Below are 14,523 nucleotides of genomic sequence, written 5' to 3'. Positions count from 1 at the left end.
TTATTGAATAAAGTTTCATAGTTAATTTTCCATGTGGAATCACACTTTCTGTAGCTGTCATAATCCAAATTAGTGCAAAAACAATCACAAACAGGTTCAACTGTTCAAAAAGAGAACACATGAATTACTTCAGCTTACTCTCTTTTTATTTATCAGTATTAATTATAGCATCATGCAGTCATTTTCTCTGTTTTTACAAAATGATGTGTGCGACACAACCTCCCCACATACCAGTGTAACATGAAACAGGCCAGGGATCTTTTCTTACAGTAACTTAGAAAAGTAAACGTCTTTTAGCTTCATTTTACAGCCTGTTCGTCTGTCATTGGACCATTTGATGCTCTGGATGACCATAAGTGACCTTTTCTGAACATGCCTAAATGCCCATTCATTAAACTTTGTATTCAAAATCAATAACTTTTATTACAACATGCAGGTCTGCTGAGAAGCGTGTGTGTGTGTGTGTGTGTGTGTGTGTGTGTGTGTGTGTGTGTGTGTGAGCGCGCGCGCGCCCACGTGCATGAAGTGTGTCAGACTTGGTGCGGCCCGAGACGCAGGACGGAGAAAGCCCTGCGGTGTTTGCGCAGCAGCAGCCGGATCTTGTCGTCGTCAGAGTCCGGGTCCAGGGGCTTGTTGTACTCCTCGTCCTCCACCTCGTTCTCCGAGGCCTCCCCGCCCTGCCCCGTGTGGCTGGTCTGCGTGGAGCTCGGCTCCGAGGCGCTCTTCTTCCTCCACTTGGTGCGTCTGTTCTGAAACCACACCTAAACAGGAGGATTTACGGTTAGTGGAGCGAACTCGTATTTCTTGATTTCATCTTGTTCACAGTCTAAAAGCATGAAAGCTATCCCTGACCCTGTTTCTGCATGATGGTAAGATCAGTATTTGTGAGAGATATGGATGCAACCCGCTGCGTTTGGCGGTTCTTCTGACCTCCTTTTGTAATTAGGGCACAGATTCAGAATTTCAAGTTTCATTCCATTCCTGCAGGTTTAAGTAATCAGTCACCTTAAGAAGTACAAGAGGTGCACAGAAAAAAAAATAAATAAAAAAAAGCAACATAAACATGGAGGGATAAGTTTTAAAGTCAAGCATGAGCTGTCAGTCACCTCATATCAAAGCATCATTTTAGTAGCTTTGATGAAAATGTGTTGTAGTCTCTACCTTGACCTGTGATTCACTCATTCCCAGAGAATAAGCCAGTCTCGCTCTTTCAGGCCCGGCAAGGTACTTTGTCTGCTCGAATGTTTTCTCCAGAGCAAATATCTGATGGCCGCTAAATGTTGGTCTGGTGTGTTTCTTCCTGCCTGACATCTCCCCCAGAGGACCACTGCCTGAAAAGACCAAAGGAGAAAAATTACTCAAGAAAAGTTTGATTTTCAGGAATCAGATTCACCTACGGAAATGCTTCAGGTTATGCAAATAGATGGGACAATATTTATCTCTGCACAGAAAAACGTTTGTTTCATAATAAATCAAACTGCTCATCCTCTGACCAGAAACACTTTGTTACTCATTAGTTTTAATACATATCACATCTGGTAACTTTAATATAGCCATTAATAAAAACAGTTTAATGAGCATCATCATCATCACATATTATATAAAAATTATATTTTAGTGGATGTTTTTGTATTTTAGATTACAGCCCTTATACATGCCTTTCAAATAGACTCATACATTTAAAATCCTCCATTTCATTTGTACAAACTGCTCGACGTGTCGGCATCTTTGAAGTTACTATACTGTTTGTGTCTCATCACTCTAGACTGAATGTGTCTCTTTTAGCGAAGACATTGTCGAGTCCTCAGAGACAGACACAGGGAAGTTGTAATGCGCTGATGGTCTGGATGCGGAGTCCAGTCTGCAGTGTTTAGACTCACTGTTGGTGCACTGCTGCCTCCCTCCTCTCCAGTCGCAGCCGCTGTCCGCCCAGCAGCTCATGCTGCGACCCTTCATGGGGCACTCGGCGCCGGGCTTGGAGAAGCCGCCCAGGTTGGAGTTGTAGTCTCGGTTATAGTACATGGACGTGCTGGTGACGGAGGGGCCGAAACCCCCCATGGTAGAGTATCCGGACAGCAGGGTGGTGGTTCCCGTGGAGCCCATCCCCACCATGGAGCGGCTCAGGATGTCGCTGATGCCGTGAGGGGTCCCTGCCTGCAGCTGGCTGTTCAGGCCCGGGTTGAGCTTGTAGAAAGAGTTGGGCACTGAGTACTGGCACACTGGGGCCTTGAGGTCCGAGGGGAACTGGTTCAGGCTGTTGTTGAACAGGAAAGACCCCTGGATGTTTGGATCCATGGGGAGTGCTGTAACTCTGCCTCCAGCTCTCAGTAACACATCCAATAAGATCCAGGCAGGAAAAGACCTCTGATGGGCCCACAAGGAGTTCTCTCACCCAGCAGGCGATGTCTGGATCTGGGATCACACCCACCGTCCCCAGATACTCAGATGATTGAGAGCACCAATAGCAATTTCAACAAAGTCTGTGGTGTTTGCCGAAGTTGTTACCACATCAGAAACAGTGCAGCAGCAGATAAACTCTTCACTCTCGCCCTTCACCTCTTCTCAGCCACAGCGTGGTCTGTGATAATCCCATATCTGAAGTCTCAGGCGAGCTGGATTTTAGCGTTCTCCTAAAGACATATGCCTCCGGCCGCCTCTCTCCTCGGATATCAAAAATAAGCAGTATCTGGAAATGGAGTGGCACCTTGATAAAGCTAGGCCACATTAGAATGCAGCCTGGGATTGGCCTGGGTCTCACAGCCTTAATGCCGTCCTATTGGCTCCTCTCTGAAAGCCAAGCCTTTTATTGGAAGGCAGCAGATTAATAGTGTTTTGAACAGGTGGAGTGGGAACAAGTTGATTTTTTGATGGCCTGCCATGTCTGACCAAGTGTGGTGGAGCAGAGGCAGCTGAGCCTGGAGTGCACAGAGGAGGAGGAGGAGAAGAAGAAGAGGAAGGGTTACTCTGCTTCCTGCTCTAATCCTGGAGAAATTTAGCTCTGGAGCAAATAAGAACAGTTATATTTTACATGATGTGGATAACAGAATGTACGTTTAGGCACCAGTTCATATCAGTTAAGACATTATCTAATTCAGCTCATAAACTGAAACTGAAACTGAAATCTGACACTGTGATCCAACTGTGTTTTACTCCTCCATGCTTTATATATGATATATTCAGAAAATGCAAAGAATATTCAAAGAAAAAAAAATCATGTTACCTGACACACAGTATTCACAGATTATCTTATCTTCATTGATGCTGCTGTGTCCTCCAGTTCCAGTATGTGGTGGCAGTGCAGCACATGAATGTGAATGAATGATATGAGTGCAATAAATGTATCAAATTAATTTACTGTTGGGTTCTGTATTGAAAAACTGTGCAATTCTGGCTTCACAATATTAATTATTTACAAATTAATTAGTGAAATTGGAATGAAAATCTAGAATTCAAGATTCAATTGTATGCTCAGTTATGGTGTGTAACTGCTTCCGGGAACGTTGACATTTGCGACATCATTTGCGACTTCTGGTTTCAGTTTCATGATTTGTTGCAACACTTTGCCGGTTAGTACCTTCATTTTACAGCTCGATAAACCTTGTAACAAACCTGGTATGAAGTTGCTTCAGGACCGCACACCTTTGATACACACATCACACATTGATAGATGTTTGAATTGATTTTAATATAATGTAGTAATAAAATAAGAATGTGATACACAAATCCTCTGGCACCTCATGTAAAGAGAGACACTGAGGTTTTATTCAGCTGTTTTCAACAGTTGTAATTGTTTTAAGATGCCTAGTAATGAACCTTATATACAAATTTAATCATACAAATGTTATTACTATGGGATTTAGTGTTCTGTTTTTTGGAGTGGATGAATGATTGAGTTTTTCTAATTGTTACAGTTTTCCTAGCAGATATAACACACGTAAAAGATTGCAAACCTATAATCACACATTCGGTCTGCAGGTCATGTATATAAATAGATTCTTCACATCAGGTTTGCATTACATGTAAAAGTATGCAAACACTTCCAACTCGGGATATGTTTAAGGAGTGGCCTGAGGTTTCCTCACTGTAGGAAAAGAGCTAGGAACTTTCCAAGAGTCTTGATGTAATTTGGGGTTTTCCAGTTAAGGATTCATCCTGTCACATGATCCGGACTGCCGGCCAATTAGGACCAAGTGTTGCAGTGATTCTTTAGAGTGCAACAAAGCTCTGTAGATCCTGGTGTATGATTACCCAATGGCAGCTGAGAGGATTTTGAAGTATGGAGCTCTACTTATTGTCATCACATAAGTATGTGTGAAATTCCCGTAAGTTCAGGGAGCCGGCCAGGGAAGTCATATCCAGTGTTTTGGTGGCATTTTCCGTGACGTGTAGAATCAGGTGACTTTTCCAGAGTTTCTCTAAAAGGAGGTCACGTCCTAAATAACTTATTGAGCTGTGATAAAATGGGGAAATGCTCAGGACATTCAAATACTAGATTCACTTCAGCTTTGATGAATTAAGTCTGCCCACTGTGCACGCAGAGTCATTATTAAGATCTCAGGAGGGGAAAAGATGCATTCTGTTTTACAGTAAACACAAGTGCAGTGAAGTGATACCTGCAAGTCAGTGACTTTAAAAGGTTATTTTCAGGCAGAGGCTGAAGCTGTCTGTGTAACATCAAATACAGGCAGCACATCATGAATTATAAGTAGAGTAAAGTTGTGAGAAAGACCAGCGAGCTGTGCATTTCCTTTATGTCAGTTGGCTGTATAGTATTTCTTTCAATCAATTTTATTTTGTGAGCAGAAATGTGCAAAACATGTGTTTGGATGATCTTTGTCTGTCAGCAAAGAACAATCACAAGGCGCTGACAAGAAACGAGAGTGATTCTTTTCTAATCTAAGACCTCACGAGGTTTTATTGCTGCTCTGACAGTCACTGATTTCAAAGAAGTCACATGGATTTGCACTAAAACAATGTTGGCACTGTGCCCTACCTGGCGTCAGCTTTGGGTGAATTTCCAAGCTGTGGTTCCTCCCTCGGGTCCCTCCCCTTTCACTCTCCATGTGATGTAGGAAATGTTTGTGTTTTCAAGGCACATGTGCTCACTGTTTTAAAGACAGCCAGCTCTCCTCCTTCACGACAACTGAGCCAAGATCCAGACGTGAGCACATCTTGCCTCAAGACACGAAGAAAGCAGCTGTCTGCGTCTTCAGCATGGCGAAGGAGAGCAGCCGCACAGACTCTGGTGAGATATTTATTGTTACTCTTTTACTGGATATGCAATTTACAACACTGCTCTAAATACCGAGTAGGTCCTCTGCTCATCACCATTTGTGATTTGTTAACAGAAAGAATCAGTTCTGATGTTATTGCTAAACTAAATACTCGCATTTAGTTTAGCAATAACATAGTGCATTTAAGTTGATTTTTTAATGTTTTAAAATTTTTAATGTTCTTTTTTAATGTTGACAAAACAGATATTTCTCCTGACTAAGGAAAATTACTTTGGTCTTAAAATAGCTCTTTCAGTTTTTTATTCTAAGCATCATGAAAACATCCTCATTTTCCCTCCTTTTTTTGAAGCGCTACAGAAAACCACGTATCTGTCCATTAAGACTGATCATTGTTGCTTCAAGTGGAATATATGAAATGGAAGCGTGTTGTTGTTCATGCTCTTATCATTTATGAGTGCTGTAAAACATGATTAGTGAAGAAGGGGAAGCGGGAGACTTTAAACAAGTAAGAGCACTTGGAGTCATAAATGTATGATAAAGGAGAGTTAAGGGGAAGTTTGTGGTTTACTGGAAATCTCAGCTTGTGACTGAGTAGAAGATGCTTTGCTTATGGTATAGTGACACGTGTGTGAGTCACACCTGCAGGATACATTTTTTGTGCTCAAAGGCCGACAAGTGGATTGTCATTCACTGCAATGAAAAATCAGCTAATTTCATGAATGGACAGTGTTCACTTGAATTCATCATCTCCTGCACCAGTACACCTTCACCTGGTCATCAAAAGCGCAAGTGTTTGCTACTTTCAGTATGACTTGTTTACAACTCAACCTTATATAAAGCACAACTATAATGCTGTATTAAACAAATGATTGACTAGCATCTGTTTGATATGGTCATAATGTGACCTTGTGGATCAAGAAATAGGGTCACGATTTGTCACTTATTCACAACAGCTTGAGTTCATTGGAATTGGTTATCTATGATTTCATATCTGCCCTGCAATCGACTGGCGACGGGTCCAGGGTGTACCCCGCCTCTCGCCCGTTGACAGCTGGGATAGGCTCCAGAAAATGGATGGATGGATGATTTCATATCAGAATTAACGAGAAAATCTCCACGTTATTATTCACTTCTTATTGTCTGAAATTCAACACAATCCACGCAAAAAGTTTTCTGTTTACTCCATTGCATTCAGGTAATCGTGGCAAAGCTTTGTGCACATTATTGTACAGATGTAATCCACGTGTTCGGACTGAAAAAGAATTTACTGCATGCGAACATGGCTTGCACATCAAGATCCTAAACTGTGATTTTGTTTTCTGCAGTTACTGAGTCAGAGAAGCCACACAGGTGTGGCCCGTTCTGCCTCGGTCCTCTGACCTTCCACCCTCAGGCTGTGGGAGACAAGGTCTGCCTCAGCCAGGGCTACCGACTCGCAGAGAGGAAGGGGGTCACCTTCAAGAATGGCCTGGTGTTCAGCAGCCGCCCAGTGAAGATCAATGAGAGGATTTGTCTGAGGGTGAAGAAAGATACGTATCTCTGGCATGGAGCTCTGCGCGTGGGCTTCACCAATGTGCCACCTTCATCAAAATCTCTGCCTCTGCCCGTCATGGCCATCCCCAACCTCACTGAAAGACCTGGGTACTGGGCCTCTCCTGTGCACGAAACCTACTGCCAAGCTGGCTCGCAGCTGGAGTTCTGGGTTTCTTGTGGAGGCTCCATATACATCACAAGCAGCAACACTGGGCCGAGAAAGATATATGCAGGAGTGGATCTGAGCCAGCCGCTGTGGGCCATGATAGACATCTACGGACAGACACGCTCCATTTACCTATTGGGTCAGTTTACATGTAAATAACTATGATGTGTTGTTTGCTATACTGTCTGTTTTCCTCGTTCTAATTTGTGAGCAGGATTTTTCACATGCGCTGACAATGCCAAGTAATTGTTTGAGCTGAATGTAATAAAAGGAAGAATTAACACCTCCGCTCTTTGCTGCAGGCTCAGAGAAAAGAGGGGTTTTTCGCACCAGACAGTCCTGTCCTGCACCCGAACGCCTCACCTCACCTGATGATGAGAACCTCTACAGTTTGACTCCTGATGGAGACAGTGATGAGTCCACGTCATCGCTTTCCATGGAAGAAGGTGAGATAGGATCCTGCTAGTAAAGTGATATCTGATTTCAGTGTATTGCACATTTTTAGTCAGAGAGGAGGAGGAGGGCGTTATTGGTGAAATCAGGTGAAGGAGTGCCTGTGTTGAGTTAAAACACACCATGTCAGTCTTGTAATTGTGATTTCCCGGTTTTGATCGTAGATAACAGCGTTGCACCGGACTGCGTGGTGTGCATGAGCAGAGAAGCCAGGACCCTCCTGCCTTGTGGCCACCGTCTGTGTAGCCACTGCACCCCCAAAGTGGTCCAGCTATTTGGGAAGTGCCCGCTGTGTCGACTGGACATCAGTGCTCCATCAGTGGATGGAGCTACTGAGTGACTGTAAGAAAACACGATGGCTGGCACCGGCTCAGCGTGCCCTGGTGGTGGCCTGGGACGTTTGCCATCTGTGTCCCTGACTGACTGTGACATGTTATTCAACTGCCTCCTCCTTAATATGAAAAATGTTGCACAAGCACATGCAAGATAAGAAATACTGAGATGCTGGTGTGAAAATACTGAGCTCTGATAGCGTAAAAGAATGTGTGACACTTTAGGAAACAGAATTTTCAATGTGGCTGTTGGATAAGGATTAACGTAAGGGGCTTTTTGGTGAAGACAATCGATGGCACTGACTGATCATTTAAAATGTAATTTAAATGTTCATGCTGTACAGTATATTTTACCTCTGTGGGCAAATCAATCTATTGTTTTTATAAAGTTGTTTTTGTTCTCTGAAAATGATGTTTTATATCATTTGATTGTGAAAATATAAATGTAAAAAAGGAAATAAATTTGATTGTATTTATAATGATATTCTCTTCTTCTTATTTTGTGTGTTCATGTGATACAAATTAAAACAACACCAGCACATGGCAGAAATCCTGGATCTTGGCAAACAGAGGTAGAGATCCATGCGCACACTGCAGACAGACTATTGATGAATCTAAACCTGAAGCCTATGGAAAGATTAATCAACAAAACTACTTGAATACAGTGGTTGTTGTTGTTTTTGTACACAGTGTATTATGTTAAAGTGCATCAATCAGTTTTGTTTTTACTTGTTTACGAGTCGGACTCTTTCCATAGTTGTAAAATGACCATAAAAATCAACTTAATTGCAGCAGAGCACATTTCACACAGCAGGTTATGATAAACCAAAGTACAGACAAGGTGTTTGATGCGATACAGTTTGATAATGATGATGAAATGTGGGTGATGGTGCAAGAGGTCAGCGTCATCAGCACCGAATGTGCACTTATTCACAAGAGCTTCATATGGGTCATGTAGTCTGACGCGGGATCTCAGCTTCTGTCTCACAGGTGCAGTTTGTTTTGCAAATTTAATCTTCATCATGGAATTGGAGAAAAAAAATCTCAAATGAGGACACAGGTTTTGTCTTTTATATAACAGCAATCTTCGTGCTTTATGATGAGAATATGTAATCCAGTAAGATCCAGCATATGATGTATGACAATCAACAGCAGATCAAACTGATAACGTGATTGACATCAGCCACGACAGATATCTGTGCACATTCATAACCTATTAACTGGATAAATTGGTTCATTTCCTGGATGTGCTCATTCTTCTCATTTTTATTATTAGCCTGATACTTCACACGCATTGCATTTCAGCTACTATAAACACAAGTATTTTGGAAACTGAATTAACTGCTATGTTTTTCCTGTTTTTATACTATTGTCTTCCCGGTGTTGCTCCTACATTAGCAGTCTCCTATCAGCCATGGAAGCTGAGGAAACAGTTGCGAGCATTTTGACCAGTGACACTGCAAAGCCTCACTTTGCACTTTTGACTCATGATGGAGGTCATCCTGACACATCATGCTTCAGCCTTTCGCTGACAGGATAAGGAAGCGCTCAGTCCCTTCATATCTCATATCAGCCACAGGCCTGGGAACCTTTGGCTGTTTGATTACTCTTGGCTGTGTTTTGTCTTCATTTCCTTTCTGCTTTTCAGGGTAGATGAGTCCTTTGGCAGCATCCAACCTAAAGTTGTCCTGACACTGGTGTTTTTGTCCCAGTGCTGCTGCACCACCCTGTTGGAGAAGATGTGTGTTATTGACAGCACTGTCAGCTGTCTGCCAAAATCTACACCGTACCACCGGTGGGACTTGCTGGAATGTGATCCAGGGCAATCATCATACCAGCCAAATCCACTCCTCTGTGTGAGTGCTGAGCTCAGACTCAACCTGAGGACATGGCCAGTGGTGTAGTGCAGAGCATACGCAGGTCTGGGCCATATTTGAGCATGGCACACTTATCCTCCTCTTGTCCTCTTGAGAGTAGCGTCTCACTTGTTCAGCAGGGCTGACAGAAGCTCTGGAGTTCCTCCAGGTGACCATTTTGCTGTTCGTCCATTTGACCAGCAAGCTTTGCATTGTTGTCTATAAAGTGAAAGCTGCGTCTGCCTGTTTGTTGCAGGTCTCGATTTCTCCAATCTACAACCCATCAAGTGTTTTTTTTTTTTTTGAATGGTACCCAAACGTCTGAGGCTCATAAACTCTTTTAGATGATGATGATGTGGAAGAAATTGTCAAAGCTGCACAGCTGCAAAACAGCATTTGCACCTCTTCCAAACTCAGTTTGAGCAGCATCATCAAATGCAGACTTCCCTTTGTTAACCATGAGGTCATACACACAGCCAGACTCAACAGCTCCATAAAGATCTCAAACCCCCAGTTTGGGTTTGTTGCAGCTGAATTCCAGCTTTCCTGCCTTTGTAAGGAACCATCCTCTCATCCGTCGAGAATTGGTTCTCACTGTCAGTTTTCATACACTTGCTCCTCACATGATCGAGCACTTATTTTCAGCAGGCAATCGTCACTGGAGTTCTTGTTATCTGGAAAGTGGAGCCTGCTGGATAAACATTTGTGCCACACATGTGGCATGACATCTTCTCCTTTGTCACGTCTTCGATCTGTCGCTCGGTAGCTTTCCACTGCAGGCATTTTCACATTACCCACGATCAGCTTCATTCCAACGAATGCCCTCATTACAGAGGCATTAGTGCTGGTGCTGCATCCAATGAGCTGACACAAGTTTGTCTGGTGAGCAATGACCACAAAAATGTCCTCGTCAAAAAGTTTGCACAAATGGGTTAGAGCTGGGGAGCTCGTCTGGTGGAATGGGGAAGTGTGGTGTTCGCACTGTGTTTCTCCAACTGTTGAAAAGGAAAAAAAGCGATCAGAAAAAACCCTCCACATACATCAACCTTCCCCCAGTACGAACCACCTGACCACATGTAATATGCACAAACTCTGGTTTGTGTGTGTGTGTGTGTGTGTGTGTGTGTGTGTGTGTGTGTGACCTGGTATTTATCGTTGTGGGGACAAAAATCTGTTTACACAGTCACATTGTGGGAAAAATGCAGGTCCCCTTAATGTAAATCATTAAATTTTAGGTTGAAGACTGAGGATAGGGTTATGGGTTAGGTAAGGTTAGGTTAGGCACAGGGTTAGGGTTAGGGTTATGGTTAGGGTAAGGCTCCAGGAAATTAATGTAAGGCTATGATAAAAACACAACATGTGTGTGTGTGTGTGTGTGTGTGTGTGTGTGCGTGCGTGTGTGTGTGTGTGTGTGTGTGTGTGTGTGTGTGTGTGTGTGTGTGTGTAGGTAGGGGCTCCTTCCTTCCTCTCATTGACTAACATACATCACCATACACACATCATGCTTTACTGCAGACAGTCAAATCCAATATGCAGAACAAAGCCACTGGATCCCACCGATGAAGCTACTGTTCAGCAGTCACTGCTGCTGTCGCCTTCCTCACACCGTCCCTCTGCACACAGCTCGTCTTCCTCGTCGATTCCCGCTGTTGAACCAGATGATTCATCAGGTGGTGAAACTACAACTTCAGCTGTCTCCTTCATGAACTGTGAAAACGCTGACTGAAATTCCCTGAAAACACGTGTACTCCGGCGAATTATAAAATAATACACATCAAAGAGAAAAATTAAGAATGACAAATATTCCACACCTTTATATTACTGCTTATCTGTAGAGCACTTAAGTAAAAATACTGTCACTACAAAAACGTAAAAAGTATTTAAGAGTAATCAAGAAAATGTACTTAAAGTATAAAAGTACTCACTGTGCAGCTAAAATGGGCTCTTTAATTGTTATATCATTACATGTTACAGATTATTAGATTATTATTGATTCTCTTGTATGTAAGATGCATTTTAATGTTTCATCTGTCTGCAATAAACATAATTGTATTCATTTTTTTTATAATTTGGGTTTTTACAGTATACCAACGCATTGTATTTAATACGCTCATAGATTTCTAAAATCTCCATCTGAAAAGTAACTAAAGTCATCAAATTAATGCTGTGAAGTTACAAGCTACAATATTTCCCTCTGAAATGTTGTGGAGTAGAAGTAGAAAGTAGTTAAAATTAAAGTACAAGTATCTCAAAATATTATTTGAGTGCAGATTTGTGAGCGTTGGCATGAAGCTGCATGACCTGAATACCTGACCCACCAGTGTTTGTGCACCCACTGAATGTTTGTTTGTGATCTGTTGATTTGCTGCACATGGGTTAGAGGACGCTGATGTTGGATCTCAGCTTCTGTCTGACACGTGCAGATTGTTTGCAATCGTGCAGTTCAATAACATCCAGCATATGGCTCATGAGAAACAATAGCAATAGCATCAAACTGATAACATGTTTGGCATTAGCCAACTGCTGAGAGCCACGACACATGTCTGCGCACATACTGAACTCTGGTAAAGAAGTTAATTGAAGTAGTTAATTCCTGTACTGTATGTGGTACAGGCTCATTTTTCATGTTCTTCCAATTCATTGGCCTTATATTTCACTTCTATTATCAAAACCCAAAAAAGTATATAACAAAATGATTACAGTTTGTACTCAAGTAATGCCCTCAAGTTAAGGAAGCCTTTCACAAGAAAGAAAAACATGCCTCTGCGGGTGGAAGAAATTCCACCAGATCAATATCACTGTCAACTGGCAGCACTGAATGTCAAAGAGAAAACAATCCCACTGTGGGCACTTTGCATGTGGCACTCAAGAAGCGAGCAGCTACGGGTAGATTTTCTGTGACATATGCAGTTGTCAGGTTCACTTACTCACTTGTTTGGAGGAAGTGGACCTTGAATAGAAATTATTTTGTCAACTTCTCTTAACGGGCTGCACGGTGGCGCAGCAGGTAGTGCGGGTGCCTCACAGCAAGAAGGTTGCCGGTTCGATCCCCGAGTCAGGCGGGGCCTTTCTGTGTGAAGTTTGCATGTTCTTCCCGTGCATGCGTGGGTTCTCTCCGGGCTCTCCGGCTTCCTCCCACAGACCAAAAACATGCTCATTAGGTTAATTGATGACTCTAAATTGTCCGTAGGTGTGAGTGTGAATGTGTGTTTGTCCTTACATGTGGCCCTGCAATCGGCTGGCGACCGGTTCAGGGTGTACCCCGCCTCTCCCCCATTGTAGCTGGGATAGGCTCCAGCCCCCCGCAACCCCGAAAACTTCTCTTAACGAGGTTGTGAATGAACCGTCCATTTCAAAATAAGAGCATGTTATTGGTAGATTTTGAAGATGAAAACATGCTGCAAAGAATGATTTGTAACTCTGAAAAGGTATTCAACAGCAGCACATGATGGGAATCCTGGATCCATGTTCACTCTGCAGACAGCACTGATGAAACTGAACCCTGAAGCTCATGTTGTGCCAGGAGCCTTAACACAGATTAAAATACAAGTTAATCAATCAACAAACTGCTGTCCCCTGATTTAACATCAACACAGTGGTTATTATTATTTATGCATATTTTGCATGTCTTTAAAAGATTTTTCAAATGTCAAAGTGCAAATGTCAAAGTGCAAAAATTCGCTAATGTCATTATTACATTTGTACATTAGATGTAATAATGTACATCTAGAACTTTTTCCATAGCTGTAGAATGAAAAATCAAGTTTATTATTTTCGCAAAGTAAATGATTCACAAAGCAGGTTAAGATAAACCAAAGTACAGGCAAGGGGTGTGATACTGATGATTAAACGCGACTGATGGTGCAAGAAATCAGCACCATCAGCACCAAATGTGTTTGTCACTTATTCACATTTTCCCTATCCAAAATTGAAAGAGCTTCATGTGTCAACAGTCTGTTTGTCGTCTGTTGACTTGCTCCACGTGGGTTAAAGGACACTGAGAGATCTCAGCTTGTGTCTGACACGTGCAGATTGTTTTGCAGATTTAATCATACATACAAAATGAGAATATGCAATCCAGTAACATCCAGCATATGATGCATGAGAAACAGCACATCAAACTGATAACATATTTGGCATCAGCCACGACAGATGTCTGTGCAACTTCATGCTCTGTTAACTGATCGTTTCCTGTACGTGCTTCAGGCTCTTTATCCTCGTTCTTATCATTTATTGGCCTGATATTTCACATTCATTGCCTTTCGGCTACTACAACAATGCATTACACTGATATGTATAATATTACATATTTTTTAACTTGTACTAATTATGGTGGAAACACTGTCGCCTCACAGCTAGAAGGTCCTGGTTCGATTCCCGCTGTGGGCGTGTCCTCCACCATGCCTTCAGTGCCTGCTGCTCGAGGAAAGGGGCCTTTCTGTGTGGAGTTTGCATGTTCTCCCCGCGTTCACCTGGAGTATCCTCCATAAGAATACCCCCACTAAAAACACGCAAAAAGATCACCACCTGACCAATGGTGACAAAAGAAACTGGGTCCCCGGGCGCCGGTCGGCTGGCAGCCCACCGCTCCTGGTCTGCCATGGAGGAAGGACTGACTAAGGATGGGTCAAATGCTGAGAAGAATTTCACAGAAGCAAGGCGTGTGCAGTTTCCCTCCCTAACTCTGCATGTTGTGTGTATGACTAATAAAGGATGGCTTCTTCTTATGTATATGTTAACCCTAAATATCTAAATGTAGGGAAGAAATCATATTTTGCTTTAGTGTTGTATGAGACTCTGAGCCTTGAAACTATCTCTACAGATTGACGGTGGCATGTTTGTGATTCTGGCGACATCTGTCTGTGTTCATGGTGAAGTACGATCTCCGCACAGTTCTCCACTAAGGGGCAGTGTGATACAGCTTATCTCATGACTGTGCACTGTGTAAG

General features: G+C 42.7%; 2 protein-coding genes across 2 annotated transcripts; one reads left to right on the top strand and one right to left on the bottom strand.

Moving 5' to 3' along the window:
- Nucleotides 1-530: 530 nt before the first annotated feature.
- On the bottom strand, nucleotides 531-2,422 carry nkx6.3 (NK6 homeobox 3). The gene is made up of 3 exons (XM_070965310.1): nucleotides 1,881-2,422; nucleotides 1,162-1,331; nucleotides 531-761 (listed from the first exon to the last, which is right to left on the bottom strand). Exons 1-3 carry the CDS (start codon nucleotides 2,293-2,295, stop codon nucleotides 531-533), a joined length of 816 nt encoding a protein of 271 aa, XP_070821411.1. The 5' UTR covers nucleotides 2,296-2,422.
- A 2,672-nt stretch (nucleotides 2,423-5,094) lies between these two features.
- Nucleotides 5,095-8,200, top strand: LOC139332883 (E3 ubiquitin-protein ligase NEURL3). The gene is made up of 4 exons (XM_070965049.1): nucleotides 5,095-5,245; nucleotides 6,560-7,072; nucleotides 7,236-7,379; nucleotides 7,551-8,200. Exons 1-4 carry the CDS (start codon nucleotides 5,215-5,217, stop codon nucleotides 7,724-7,726), a joined length of 864 nt encoding a protein of 287 aa, XP_070821150.1. The 5' UTR covers nucleotides 5,095-5,214; the 3' UTR covers nucleotides 7,727-8,200.
- The last annotated feature ends 6,323 nt before the right edge of the window (nucleotides 8,201-14,523 follow it).

Source organism: Chaetodon trifascialis, chromosome 6 (assembly GCF_039877785.1).
Source record: "Chaetodon trifascialis isolate fChaTrf1 chromosome 6, fChaTrf1.hap1, whole genome shotgun sequence".
NCBI classification, from domain to species: domain Eukaryota; kingdom Metazoa; phylum Chordata; class Actinopteri; order Chaetodontiformes; family Chaetodontidae; genus Chaetodon; species Chaetodon trifascialis.
This window is presented reverse-complemented; position numbering and strand designations above follow the sequence as displayed.

Excerpts from the sequence above, each read along its gene's own strand:
- LOC139332883 (XM_070965049.1), top strand. The coding sequence starts at position 5,215 with ATGGCGAAGGAGAGCAGCCGCACAGACTCTG. Across the intron at positions 5,246-6,559 it reads GAGCAGCCGCACAGACTCTG|TTACTGAGTCAGAGAAGCCA; the intron begins GTGAGATATTTA and ends TGTTTTCTGCAG. Across the intron at positions 7,380-7,550 it reads ATCGCTTTCCATGGAAGAAG|ATAACAGCGTTGCACCGGAC; the intron begins GTGAGATAGGAT and ends TTTTGATCGTAG.
- nkx6.3 (XM_070965310.1), bottom strand. The coding sequence starts at position 2,295 with ATGGATCCAAACATCCAGGGGTCTTTCCTGTTCAACAACAGCCTGAAC. Across the intron at positions 1,332-1,880 it reads GAGGCAGCAGTGCACCAACA|GCAGTGGTCCTCTGGGGGAG; the intron begins GTGAGTCTAAAC and ends TGGTCTTTTCAG. Across the intron at positions 762-1,161 it reads TGAGTGAATCACAGGTCAAG|GTGTGGTTTCAGAACAGACG; the intron begins GTAGAGACTACA and ends CCTCCTGTTTAG.